Source organism: Camelus ferus, chromosome 10 (assembly GCF_009834535.1).
Source record: "Camelus ferus isolate YT-003-E chromosome 10, BCGSAC_Cfer_1.0, whole genome shotgun sequence".
NCBI lineage: Eukaryota > Metazoa > Chordata > Mammalia > Artiodactyla > Camelidae > Camelus > Camelus ferus.
This window is the reverse complement of record NC_045705.1, coordinates 9,186,573-9,199,169: the sequence shown is the minus strand read 5'-3', so window position 1 is coordinate 9,199,169 and position 12,597 is coordinate 9,186,573. Positions and strand designations below refer to the sequence as shown.

Sequence of the window (12,597 nt, the reverse complement as noted above, 5' to 3'; positions counted from 1 at the left end):
TATCCTTCTAAAACCTTTTGTACAAATTTTATGCACACAAACCCATACAAGACCTACAGTCTAAGTCTTTGTTATGAAATCAGTATTGTTATGGGGGAAAGTCATCATGTCTAATAGCTGTTTTTTTAATTAAATAACACTAGAGGAGGAAATACATGGTGTGAGCAGTGGAATTATTTGAAACCACTGACCACCCTTTAGCTTTCTATTTATGTGTGTGTACATCAGCTCACTCCTAAAATTCCAAGTAACCTGACATTATTTGCAGTTTACTCAAACAGACTGTATTTGTATCCAAGTTTTACAGCATATAATTATGATTAACTGATTTCTTATAGGGTCTGAACAATCTTTTCAAGAGCTTCTGCCAGAATTTTCTTCACAGGAAGGGAGCCAGCATGCTGATCTACCAAGTATTTTTAGCATTGAAGCCAGAGACTCTTTCCAAGGCATGGAAAGTCAGAACTACTCTGAACAGAATGAAGAATCACAAAACAAACAAAAAAGTGTTCATTTCCAGCTCTCTGTAGGAAATTTGCAAAGTTCAGTCTTCAATTCATCTGGTGAGGCTCATGTATTTCATCAGTTAAATCTACAGCATAGCACTCCATGTGGTTCAGCCTCCAGTGAATGCTCAATAAAAGACCAACTGGAAGGCAGAAAAGACAGACTGGGCTTTGAAGAACTGTCAGAAAGAGGGGTTGACACAGTGTTACAAGGTCAAGGATTCACTGAAGATGATAAAAATAAAACCTGTGGAGTTGTAAATATAAATCCTCAAGTAGAGGAAATTGACTCTCAATTGTGTGCAACAACAGTGGAGATAGGAACTTCAATTCAGACACCATATTCACTGACTGTTCCAAATGAAAGATGTCTTGAGAATTCAACTAAAGCAGAAGCTCCAAGAATCACAGGAAACCTATCTCAACTAGCACAGTCAGAACTCTTTGTCAGTTCTGGATCATTTTCATTACAGAGCTCTATTCCAGTCTGGGTAAGTGAAATCTGTGTTGTTAACATTTTCAAGAAAGACCTTGTTGTGAACAAAATTCAACAGATGCAACAAAGCTAATATTCCTGAGACAGTCAATCTCACAATCAAGGGAAATGTTCAATAAAGTGAGAAAAATAAAGTTGAATTTTATAGCACTTTCTTCCCAACTCACATTTCCCTTCTTCAGCATTCCTGAAGAGAAGTGGCTTCAGTGCTTTCGCTTTGAGCCTTGGGTTAATCTGCTTGGTTTCAGCTCCAGTTACCTGAATGGCTTTTACCTCGTCCCTCCACAGATAAGCAAAGTCTTGTTCAGTGTAAAGATTTTTCCCTTACGTTTGGCTGCTGCTCCCTTTAGATAGGACACGTGTTCCAGTTCTACTCAGCCCATCAGTCAACCTGCATTTCTGTTTCCTGCCTCACCCTGTAAGCATTTGCACTTGTAATTCATGCAGTAGGTATTCCTAAGTGGGTTGGGTGGGAAGAGGGAACACAACGTTGGTCTTAAATGTATTTTTTCTCACATTCTGAATGCTTAAAGAATATTATTTTTGAATATGACTTTTTAATTTTACTGCACAGGAGACAGAATCTGGCCATGGTATAATGGAAGAACCAGATCTTACACTGATAAGCACCAGTGATATCAGTATTGCTGAAACAGATTTTGCAAACTTAACCCTAGGAGAGAGAGAAAATGAGGCAAAGAGCTGTTTTCAGGTAAATTTAATAGCTCTCATAAGTATAATTACACTTCCTCAGACATAGTAAATCATCTTATGGTTACGGCGGGTGTGGGAGGGGATGAATTGGGATTTGGTAAGGGATGAGTTCGAGATTTGCAAATATTAACTAATATAAAATAGATAAATTAAAGTCTCTACTGAATAGCACAAGAAACTATATTCAATGTCTTGTAGTAATCCATAATGAAAAAATATGAAATCGAATGTTATGAAACATGCTGTACAACAGAAATTAACATTATAAAAATATAATTACATACTTATGACACTACTAATTCCAGTTAAGACTTGAGAGGCAGCAGAGGGGCTATAGCTAGTGAAGTTTTATTTTGCATTTTTTAGTTCTAAAGAGAAAATGATTTCAAATTGTAGCTAAGAGATTGGCTGCATGTTCAAGCAAACACAAAGCAGTGAATAGTTTGTGACAGTGCACATCTTTGTCCACCAAAAGGGAGTTCAGAATGGGTAAGATTTACAATCCCTGCTGTAACTCTGTACACTGAAGTGAAGTGGTAAAGTCTTCTGTGACTTTCTTGTAATTAGGTGAGTGAATTTCTGCCTCTTGTATCAGAAACAGAAAATTCAGATTATCCAGCTGTATCAGAACATCCTGTGGAGAAGCCAGCTGTGTCTGCAGGTATGTATGGCTTTGAGCATCTGAAATGGTTAGTGAACCCAGGGGCCAGTGGGAAGTTCCCTATTCAAATTCCCTCTACTATAGTTTCATTTTTTTAAAAATAGAAACCCTACTGAACTTTCCAGCTACATCAGAGACCTTACAAGAAGCATTTGTAAAAAGAAAAAAATCATTTATAGAGAGATCCTCCCAGAGACAGAAAGAAATAAGGAATAAAATTCGTGTCTCTGAAAATTCTCAAGCCAAAATAATTAAAGAGAAACCTACAGGTATGATTACCGCGCGCCCCCCCCCCATCCAGCAGTTTTCAGAGAGAACCTAGCATTGTATTAAGTGACCTGTTCTCTGCTCAGGCTCATTTCAGCTGAAGGGTGTGAATAAAGTTAGAGTGTCTCTTCCTGAAGACAGAAAGACTGCACAAGCCCATATGCACCAGAGGGCTCAAAGGTACGTGTGTATATAGACACAAAAGTAAATATGAATTCACATGTCTGAGGTGTTTGTCATAAATATAATAAATTTCTTAGATTATACCGTCAGTTAGCTGAAGTGAAACAGCAAAAGGAAGAGAAAGCAAAGCAAGAAGCATATGCCCAAAACAGAGCAAGGGCCAAAGAATTTCATAAGGTGAGCAGCACCCCCAGCCCACCCAACTTTTCATGTCTAAGACACATCACAACAGTAACTGATCTTTTTGTTCCCTCCGCAGAGAACACTAGAGAAACTTCGAGCCAAAAATACACACTGACTTTTTCTACAAAAAGTGTAAAGTTTTTTTTATTGTGTAATATAATTTAAGTCAATAAACTTTTTAAGAATTTAACACGTTCTGATTCTTTCCATTGCCCATCAACCCTTAGTTCCTCCAATGTCTGAGTCATATAATCTTCAAGGCAGCCCTGAAGAAGAGAGTAGGCACTGGTTAAATGTGGAAGGCATTTACATTTGTTTTTACTTTCCAACACCACCAATCATGGATATTGCTTAAAATCTTGTGTCTCCATTAGGAAAACATAGCACTATTGAGTGACTATTACAACCAATGAAGAACTCAATCTTTGGTCACAGCGTTAAGAGCTCCTGGGTTTTGGTCCCATAAGCCCTCTTTGAAATGACCTATAAAATTATTTCCTCTAATGTGTACATACCTTTCAATGATTTTTGGTCAATCAACAGTTGTCAGTCAGCCCTACACAACCAACAAGAATATGAAAAGTAAGGTTCCGTTTTCAGAGATGCTCATGTAAAGTTCTGAAGCCAGCCTCCCCCCTCCCTTAGTAACCAGGCAACTTGTAGAAAACTAAAAACCCAGGATTAAATGGGTTTAAGAACTGCAGGGATCTATCTAGGCATGCACTGTTCAATATAATAACCACTAGTCATGTATGGGTGTGGTTAGAAAATTACATGGCTTGTGTTAATTTATATTGGAACAGTGCTGACCTAGACAATGGAAATACCAGTAGTGAGTGCTAATAAAATGTTCCCAGTCGGCTGAACGCTAACAAAGTAGCAGAAAGAAAACCTAGTGGGAAATTTTTTTATGGTCATGTCCACAGCAAATAAGAAACTGCATTCTAAAAGCCTTGGTAATGACCATTATACCCTGACTCATTTGGTACGGTAAGATGAAACAAATTACTTGCCGTAATTCTTTTAGTTGGGCTTTGATTTCCAGTGGAACATGAGCACACTTCAGAAAACTCACCTATGACAAACAAATTTTTAAGTTGTACAGAACTAAATTTTTCAAACTGAGGCTGATTAGCTTCCAAAATATCCTGAAACATAACTCCCAACTAGCATGTATTCAATTCAGGTTTAAAATTGCAAATTGGAGTATCTTCTCAATCCAGTTCATTTAAAGGTTGGAAACAAATTAGGTTAAATTTCATTCAGACCTAAACTTTGAATGATGGTCATACAAGTCCAAATCAGCTATTTCTAAACATGCATCTTTTAGGTAACTAACCTTAGAGCTTTCATGTTTTAAAAAATACAGCTTAATGTAAAATGGATGTTCAGAAAGGCTATTTTCATTCAGTCCATTCAGAGCAGTTGAACATTTTGCCCATCATCATAACATCGTACATCACTGGTAAACAGTAAATCGCCTTCTTTTTTTCATTAAATATGAGAATAAAAATCTTACCTGTAATCTTTGGGATCCAATTTTCTCAAGCAATTTACTTCAGGACTCTAGAAGTTAAATATAGAAGTACATTGCTATTTTGGCATTGGCAAATGATCTAAAATACATTATTCCATCATTTCCTAATACTGAAAAGCCTTGTTATATTCAATTTTTATTCAACCTAGCAAAAACAAAAATGTTACAGGTCTCATTGTCACCACTGCAATAAAATTACTGTGATGGAAGCAAAACCTGTGTTCTCAATGTAGCCACATTAACAACTTCTGGACACCATGAACAACAGTGCCCATTTTCATCTAGAATGAGGCTTTATAAAATTTTCTCAAGTGTATATATACACTGCAAAAGGCTGCTGTGCCTTTATGGAAGTTGTGCTGTTTTATTGATCATGCTATCAATAAGGCAAATAAGCTAGAAGCAACAGAAATAGAAAGCCTTACATTACGTATCTGGGGTCAGGGAAGATTGATCTGCTTGGTTCTGAATTTCAGACACCCTAGAAAAAGAGAAGTATTAGTTCCTACTAAAGATTATGTCGAACTCAACAGTGTAAGAAACTAAAGGAATACTGTATCAGTAAAAATACCAGGTCTAACATGCGCAAAGCCAAGAAAACCAACGATGCCAGATACTGAATTTATATTGCACTGTTCTTTGAACACCCAGCAGGAACAAACTGCTGAATGCAGATACCATGCAGTGCAACTAAGACTGAAATGTAAATCCCTCAACTTCAAGTGCGAAATGCTACTACCTGAGAAAAACTTATTTTCACAAATCTTTAAAAATTTATTACAGGTAAAATAATTTGACCTTTATTCACAATTGCCATTCCAATGAGATAACTACATTAACTCCATTTTAAACTATAAACCTAGTCACTGTTATTTTTACCCTAACTTATATAGGAAACAAACTATCAAGTCACTGAAACAACGCACTAGATCATGGTTGCTCAAATTGCTTTTTCCTTAAAAAAAAGAAATTCACCCTATTGTAACATATCCAAGCATACGTATTTACATGTCATGATATTTAAATATCGTATTATGTATATTTGTCATATTTACATGTTGTGACATTACATGTCAGTTTAATAAAAGGTGCAAAAAAATGGCATTTTCATTTGGTAGCCCTACCCCATGCAGTTTAATTTTTTTTTCCAATTCTGTTAAGGACAGATATTACAGCAACCATTTCTGGCCAAAATTTTGATACTTCTGTTTTATACCTATATAACTACTAGTCACAACCATAATGGAATGCTGTACCGAAATTTTACTTTTTTTTTTAGTACATTAAATGTTCCACTTACCTCTAAATATGCATTAAGTTCAAATCATTTACTCCTACAGATAAAATACCAAATAAAAGATTAAGGTTAACTTAAGTGTTAAAAACCTAAATATACACTTAATATCTATTTTTAGCTACACTCAGCTCTGTCAGAATTATGTTTTATTTCATGTCTGTATCATTCAGCAGTTGAACAGTTAAATTCATCATCTGAACTGAGATGGTACCCCCGAGATTACACCGTCACCAAATTAAACTTACCTAAGCTTATCACACCTTAGAACAGTACTGATCGTTGCCAATACCTAAGATAAAAAAGTCTGACTGTTAGGTTTTTCATAGTTTATTTAGCAGCTGTCTTGTAGTTCTTTCCACAGATCTAACATGTAGTTCTGTGAGTAAAGGAAACCACATAGTTACTCTATGAGGCGTTTCCAACGATGTAGGTCTACGGAAAAAGCCCCATCGGGATAGACCTCAACCACTGCTTATACTTTACAAGTCCACGGGAAAAGAATTATTTGCAAGAGCTGTGATCTGCTCCAATTTCTTAGATGAATTCAAAACTGTGTAACAGCCAAAACATGGAGGATGAAATTTAAAGAAATGATCCATGAATTAATCACATGGTAGGGATTTTAACAATGTTTGAAAAGACAGTATATACTAATAAAAATCTGCAGAGTACCAAGTAGCTGTTACAGGTGAACCACAGAACAGTTCCACATGTAAATTTGTCTTGATTTTTACAAACTTCAATACTGCAATGTGTTTTGCAATTTCCAGATTATAGCAAAATTTTTACTTACTGAAATTTTGCCTCAGAATTTAAGAACATATAAACTATTTTCTCATTAGTTATTTAATATCAATTATAAAAATACAAAAAATGTTAATCTGGCTGATGTTCTGACCACTTTAAAATCAATGAAAACCAACTGGGTGTTTTTACATTTTATCAGATTTCTGAGATCGTTTCCAGTGTAGTCATTTCTAACATTACACTATTACACTTCTACCTCATTTTAATTATGCATTCATTAAAAATGTGTATGTTTAAAGTGGGAATATCCAAGATTCTGATTCTAATAGACTAAATTATAGTTCTGGGACCCTTTCCTGCAAGCAAAGTGAAGCTGTCACAGTATCACTATAAAACATGTGAATTCTGAGAATCCTTTTCTAAAATTACATCATAAATTTAAAATGGGCAAAAATGTCTTTCAATAATGCAATCTATGGAGGTTTTAAATTATGACAATATACTACATTTAAACAAATCTGATCCAAACTCACCTAAAGCATAAAACATACCTTTTTTGTAAAGTCCAGACACTTTTCAAGATAAAAGCCTAAAAAAAGAAGCCATGTTTGTCTCATGTGAACATTAAAGTCAGAGTACTAAATCAATGTAACTGATCATTTCTCATCTTATGCTTTTAAATTACCAGTTCTATAGTCCCAGAAGCTATCTTTATGTTCAACACCCATCACTTGAGTCTGTTTTAGGTATCCTGTTCCGTCTTGTCTGTATCAAAACTCATACTGAACAATGAGTTCTGGGTTGCAAAAGAGGATTTACTTTTGCACCTGTCTACAAGTCTTTGTCCACAAATAAAACAAAAACAAACACAAGTGCTACCGTAAAATGCAGTACACAAAACAGCATAATCTGCAACACACGGTGATGATAAAAATGATAGCTGAAATATTACAGGTAGTAGGAAGGGAAATTAAGTTCTTCTGACAGTGCTAAGCATTTCATGCTAAATTTGTCTTAATAAGACAAAAATGGGGGGAGGGGCTTCAGGTACCCCAAGTAGATGGTGGGTTGTCAATCATTAGTGATTACTGCAACTAAGATTTTCTTTTCAGGATGACAGTTTCCGTATATGATTCAATGCTCAAATAACACCTTTAAGTTCTCTTACCCAGAAATAAACCACCATAGGCAAAAGCAGTAGGACTTTGTTTATTATTTAACAAGTGATGAATTCTGGTGTTAACAGCCTCAGTTTTTTTCTACATATATAATTTCACTGTTTGAAAATATTTTTTCTAATAATTAACTATTTTAGGCGTATCACAAATTTTCTTCAAAAGTTCTGTTTTCTTACATTCTTTTTTATCATTAGGCTGGCAAATACATTCATATTTGTTATCATTTCCTTCTATAAAAAGTTGCTTTTTCTCTGTTCTGTTTACCTTGTCTGGCATTCACATGCCTATCTCCTTTTCAGGCCATTCTGTCTTCTGTCTAGTGCTTTTTGGATTTTGATGCTCTCTTTTTAGACAAAGCAGTTTCTTCAGTATTTTCCTCTTGTTCCAAACATACATTCTTCTTCTTTGGTAATTCATAACTCATTATGAAATAATTATCTTCCTGCATAAAAGCAGTAACTGAAACTTTATTTCTTTAATAATTACATTCCTTTAGTAAGTACATTTAGTATTTAAATTACATTTAGTAGAATTAGATTTAGTAATTTAATTCCTTTAGTGATTACACATAACTGGACTCTGGGTTACTTAAACTGGAGACTACATATAGATTATGTTACAAATCCAAACTAACTTCTGATTTTCTCACTTGATATCCCAGTAGCACGCACACATTAAAACTTACAAAAGTACTGAAGTCCATGTTCTCATCGATTATCCATAAAATTCTTATTTTTATTCTTGCATTTCCTGCACCAAAAGCATTAAGCCTTTCAAAAATTAAATACGGACGGTAACACAAGATAAAATTCTTCCTTTATCACTGCTGCCCTCAAAATAAGTGGGATAAAAATGTCACTTACCACCAACTTAATATCACATTCATCATGTTGAAGATTTGTTGCAATCTCATCTTCTGCTCTGTAATATTAAAAACATATCACTTGGACAAAATCTTCTATAACCTAATTAGTATCCTCTATCATGACACAGCTGGAATAGCAATACCAATCACGGAGAAAAATGATTCGTGTATAACACGCCAAAATCCATGTCTCAATGTGCTGAGCTCACAGCTCAAGTGGAATAACCTGAATGGCCTTTTTCATCTGCCCTCACATCACTACTAAATCAAAGTTCAAACAAACTGATAGCGTAATATGGAGCGGTGTTTTAATGTTACAATTTAAAAGCATTTAATTTTATAAAACCTATGTCCAAAGTTATTCCCATGATTCAACTTACGCTGACTCTTCGATAGGAGAGAGAGATCCCTCATCATCCAAGTATTTGTATCTACGACTATCAAGGTCTTCTTTTTCTAAATCTTCACCAACATTCATCTGTTTCAAGGATTCCTTGAGGTGGTATTCATACTTCAGTTTTTCAAGGTAGTTAAAAAATCCTCTTGCCACTGCTTGCTATGTACCAAAAACACCATATTTTAAGACATGGACTTAGAAAATGAAAAAAATCTTCCAAGACTCAGTATATATGGTCAGTATAGGAGAGTATTACCAGACCGCATGTTCAGGTATATCTGAATTCTACAAGTGACCAACAACTCGTGGCAGACATCTTCAGCTATATGCATCAGCATATATAAAACGACTCACCTCAAAGGTTAAAATTTTTCTCCAAGGTGATGCTTTTCTTCCATTTTCTGATTCTAAAAATGGGAAACTAAGTCTTTTGTCTTTAATTTGTTTCTCACTTATTTGTGACCTTCTAGTGTTCCTCCTTCCTTTTGGTCTTCCCGCTGATCTTCCTTTTGGCTTATATTTCCTCTTTTTACGTTTCTTTTTCTTTTGTTTGAATCTTTCAAAAATAGCTTTTAAAGTCAATGGTCTTGGTTCTATAGATGAGTCACTAGATGAATCTCTTGCCTGAACACTTTCAGGTAAGCGAACAAATTTTCTAACAGCGTTTCTTTGCCTCCGTTTAGGTGGAATGGGAACACACTGAGTTTTAAATATGCTGCTACCGCTACCAGAGGAAGAGTTATCACTAGAAAAAAAGGAAAGATTAATTGCATCCTTTTATTACTGAATGTTTATTACCAGTAATATACTTGTCTTTTACAAATCAAAGCAGGAAAACATGCTGGCGATAATTTAAAAGAATGGGCTCAGTACTAGCCAACCACGTAGTTCTGACCACTCCACCTCAAATGGCCCATGATGCCACAGCACTGATCTTCCTCTATAGAAGTTCTACAAAGGCAGCCTTGTTGACTGCTAGAGCGCCCCCTAAGTAAGAACAGCCCAGCGGACTGACATCTGATGTGAATGTACTAGAAATGCTGTATCTGATTTTCCAGTGAGATCAATGGAAGAGGTAACGATACCTCCATCATATACACAAGCCAGCATCCTTGTGGAGTATCAGGACAAGTTAATTTTAAAGCAAGACTCTCTGCTGATACCTATTTTGTTATAAAATTAGAATGATTTAGTCAGGAAGATACAAATTTGGCCCAGGAAATATACTCCTGTTTCCCTGGGTTAAGAATGCATCCCATTGTTTTTAAGTAATTAAAACTTTGAAGGCCTGTGCAAACCAGGTTTTCTTTTTCTTTTCTAATTCTAGAAAATTATCTTTACCACCACTATCTAGAATGATTTATTTTTTCCTGGTAATTCAAATACAGTAAACATTATCATCTAGTCTCTTTTCCAGCAAAAATTTGGTGGTTGTTGATACAAAAAAAAAAAATGCACCTACCTTTGATTCTCAATTTCCATAGTTGACTCTGATGCTGTTACACAGTTGAGAGAATCCATTCCTGATATGTATTCTCCAAGCTCCTCTCTTGTCTTATTTGTCACTTGTCCTTTGCTTTGAACAGATTTCTGACAATATAAAATTGGGTAAATATGACATAGCTTTCCTGAACAAATACATGCCAACACAAACAGCTAGGATCAGAATAATTCAACTACTGATGTAGTCATGACAGTTATGCCAGTATATGTAAACTAAGGCAAAATCATACACAAGGCCTTTAATATTTTCACATAGGAACTGTTCACTTTAGATCAATTCTAAAATCTTGAGATTTTATTCACGGGTTCTTTTAGCTGCACCTTCTCAATCTATCCAATGGAACAAGATTCCAGAAGAGTACTGTAATTCCGACAAAAGTATCAAACATCTTTCCACAACAATAAAAAAAATGTAATTTTATCCTTAGCCATATAGTAATGTACTATTAATGGCCAAAAAGCCATTTTTCAACAGCAGATGGGAAGAACAGGGAAAAACTTGCATACAAAGACTGAAGGCAGAGTGTGGCCTCAATATATCAGGAAAACTAACCATTACAATCCACCACCTCAATTCAAACCTCCTGGCCTGGGATTTTCATTTACAGCCTCTTACCATTCGCACTAGCTTTCAGAACCACTGTGAAACCTCTTTGCAAATTACTTACTTACTAGTATGGGTATTAATTTAAAAGCGCCGAATTCAAGGTTTTCAATGATAGACTTACAGACTACAGCAGTGCCCCCTTTGTCTCCTTTTGTAAAAAAAAAAAAAAAACACTCCTTGGAAGACTTTACAACAGTTTGGGCTAAACAATAAATAAAAGACGTCTTGCTTTACTAGTGCATCTCTTACAGGGGATGCCACCGTTCTTCCATTTTTTGGTACTGTTCTTAGTGTTTAGCATTTTTGGTAATGACAAATGAGAAACAAAGAAATTCCACAATAGCAGTATCTTTCAAATTACAGAAATCAGTAAGGTCACACAGATCTTAGATTCGCAAAATGTCCAATGGACTCGTGGTAATTTCACGGTGTATAGTTTATTGCAGTTTTCTAAAATTCGGAATCTAAGAGGGAAGAGGGTATAGCTCGGGTGGTAGAGCGCATGCTTAGCATGCATGAGGTCCTGGGTTCAATCCCCAGTACCTCCACTGAAAAACCAAATAAATAAACCTAATCACCTCCCCGCTGTAAACAAAATAAAAAGGAAGGCAGTAAAAATTCAGAGTATAAAAAATAAGTTAGGAAACAAGTGCCCCAAATAGAAATTCAACAAAAACTAGATCCAATAGCACTGAGGGTATATTTGAGACTGCATTTTAAAAAAACGTTATCTGCACATTATCAAACTTAAGCGGTGTTAACTCAAAAATCTTTGGGGGAAACTAGAAAGCATTCCTACTACAATGCAGCTTCCGAGATTCTGCGCAGAGGGGCCATGTGGCGAGACAGTGCAGTTTACCGGCGCTGACAATACCCCTTCACCCCTACTTTGTGTGACCCTGGCCGACCGTCTCCCGGAAGCACCTAACTTCGCGCAAGGGAAATGGCGTCAGTTACGCTTACCTCGCACTTATCCTCTAATTCAGAAAACGTGTACTTTTCTATAATACGTTTGAACACCGACACCACAGACAACCGGCCACGCCCAGGCTATCCCCGCTTACGTGCGGGCTGCAGTCCAGCCACTAGGCCCGAGGCCCACAACCACCGCGAGCCCTCCGCCCTCTGGGCCCGACTTCTGCGGCTCCCGGGATCCCGCCCAGCCACGCAGGGTTCCCAGAAAAAGCTAGACGAGCAACCCCTCCCTCGCCCACAAGGCCGGGACGGCCACGTCCTCTTTCCTACCCGTCCAGACGGCAGACGGCGTGCACAAGCAGCGCGGGCTCTGCACGGGGCTCAGCTGCGTGTCCAATGCCCACAACTCCGGCCGCGGAAGTCCGCATTCAGCAACCCCGGCACCGCAGCACTCCACACGCCAACAACCGACCTCTACAACAGCGCGGAGGGAAAGACCGGGCGGGTCACGCGCGCCGTCTAATAGTGAGGCCGAAATCTC

The 12,597-nt window shown here is 36.7% G+C and overlaps 2 protein-coding genes and 8 non-coding genes across 25 annotated transcripts in view; 1 reads left to right on the top strand and 9 right to left on the bottom strand.

Moving 5' to 3' along the window:
- The window catches only part of CEP295 (centrosomal protein 295), a 44,754-nt gene extending 41,554 nt beyond the window's left edge, over positions 1-3,200 (top strand). For 7 of the 14 annotated variants that reach the window (XM_032488320.1, XM_032488326.1, XM_032488327.1 and 4 more), the window contains 6 exons: positions 339-997; positions 1,577-1,714; positions 2,284-2,377; positions 2,482-2,646; positions 2,731-2,824; positions 2,905-3,200. In XM_032488320.1, coding sequence (XP_032344211.1) covers positions 339-997; positions 1,577-1,714; positions 2,284-2,377; positions 2,482-2,646; positions 2,731-2,824; positions 2,905-3,175 — 1,421 coding nt within the window. In that variant the 3' untranslated portion in view covers positions 3,176-3,200. Of the gene's footprint in view, positions 1-338; positions 998-1,576; positions 1,715-2,283; positions 2,686-2,730; positions 2,825-2,904 lie in introns of those variants that run through there. The other 7 variants (XM_032488324.1, XM_032488323.1, XM_032488322.1 and 4 more) reach the window with 6 other exon arrangements.
- Positions 3,127-12,553, bottom strand: TAF1D (TATA-box binding protein associated factor, RNA polymerase I subunit D). Of its 3 annotated transcripts, XM_014560736.2 has the most exons (13): positions 12,387-12,552; positions 10,494-10,621; positions 9,386-9,776; positions 9,015-9,190; positions 8,633-8,690; positions 8,034-8,211; positions 7,143-7,180; positions 6,090-6,133; positions 5,848-5,881; positions 4,973-5,028; positions 4,530-4,576; positions 3,526-3,566; positions 3,127-3,276 (listed from the first exon to the last, which is right to left on the bottom strand). In XM_014560736.2, exons 2-6 carry the CDS (start codon positions 10,550-10,552, stop codon positions 8,086-8,088), a joined length of 810 nt encoding a protein of 269 aa, XP_014416222.1. In that variant the 5' UTR covers positions 10,553-10,621; positions 12,387-12,552; the 3' UTR covers positions 3,127-3,276; positions 3,526-3,566; positions 4,530-4,576; positions 4,973-5,028; positions 5,848-5,881; positions 6,090-6,133; positions 7,143-7,180; positions 8,034-8,085. The 3 variants fall into 3 exon arrangements, with proteins under 3 accessions (XP_014416222.1, XP_014416224.1, XP_032344226.1); XM_014560738.2 differs by lacking the exons at positions 3,127-3,276; positions 3,526-3,566; positions 4,530-4,576; ... (2 more) ...; positions 6,090-6,133; positions 7,143-7,180 and adding an exon at positions 8,455-8,519 and having other exon boundaries at positions 8,073-8,211; XM_032488335.1 differs by lacking the exons at positions 3,127-3,276; positions 3,526-3,566; positions 4,530-4,576; ... (2 more) ...; positions 6,090-6,133; positions 7,143-7,180 and having other exon boundaries at positions 8,073-8,211; positions 8,455-8,690; positions 12,387-12,553.
- LOC116666698 lies at positions 3,368-3,495 on the bottom strand. Its single transcript, XR_004323602.1, has one exon. It is a non-coding gene; the product is annotated as a small nucleolar RNA SNORA25 (small nucleolar RNA).
- Positions 3,856-3,976, bottom strand: LOC116666706. Its single transcript, XR_004323609.1, has one exon. It is a non-coding gene; the product is annotated as a small nucleolar RNA SNORA32 (small nucleolar RNA).
- Positions 4,393-4,465, bottom strand: LOC116666695. Its single transcript, XR_004323599.1, has one exon. It is a non-coding gene; the product is annotated as a small nucleolar RNA Z40 (small nucleolar RNA).
- LOC116666702 lies at positions 4,706-4,841 on the bottom strand. The gene has a single exon (XR_004323604.1). It is a non-coding gene; the product is annotated as a small nucleolar RNA SNORA1 (small nucleolar RNA).
- On the bottom strand, positions 5,099-5,236 carry LOC116666696. The gene has a single exon (XR_004323600.1). It is a non-coding gene; the product is annotated as a small nucleolar RNA SNORA8 (small nucleolar RNA).
- LOC116666726 lies at positions 5,973-6,044 on the bottom strand. Its single transcript, XR_004323625.1, has one exon. It is a non-coding gene; the product is annotated as a small nucleolar RNA SNORD5 (small nucleolar RNA).
- On the bottom strand, positions 6,181-6,310 carry LOC116666707. The gene has a single exon (XR_004323610.1). It is a non-coding gene; the product is annotated as a small nucleolar RNA SNORA18 (small nucleolar RNA).
- LOC116666716 lies at positions 7,342-7,468 on the bottom strand. Its single transcript, XR_004323618.1, has one exon. It is a non-coding gene; the product is annotated as a small nucleolar RNA SNORA40 (small nucleolar RNA).
- Positions 12,554-12,597: the final 44 nt, after the last annotated feature.

Bases quoted from the DNA above. Each gene is read 5' to 3' on its own strand.
- TAF1D (XM_014560736.2), bottom strand. From the start codon at position 10,552: ATGGATTCTCTCAACTGTGTAACAGCATCAGAGTCAACTATGGAAATT. The intron at 9,777-10,493 runs GTAGGTGCATTT...CTTTTTTTCTAG, and splicing joins ATGGAAATTGAGAATCAAAG to TGATAACTCTTCCTCTGGTA. The intron at 8,691-9,014 runs GTAAGTTGAATC...TTAATATTACAG, and splicing joins TCTCCTATCGAAGAGTCAGC to AGCAGAAGATGAGATTGCAA.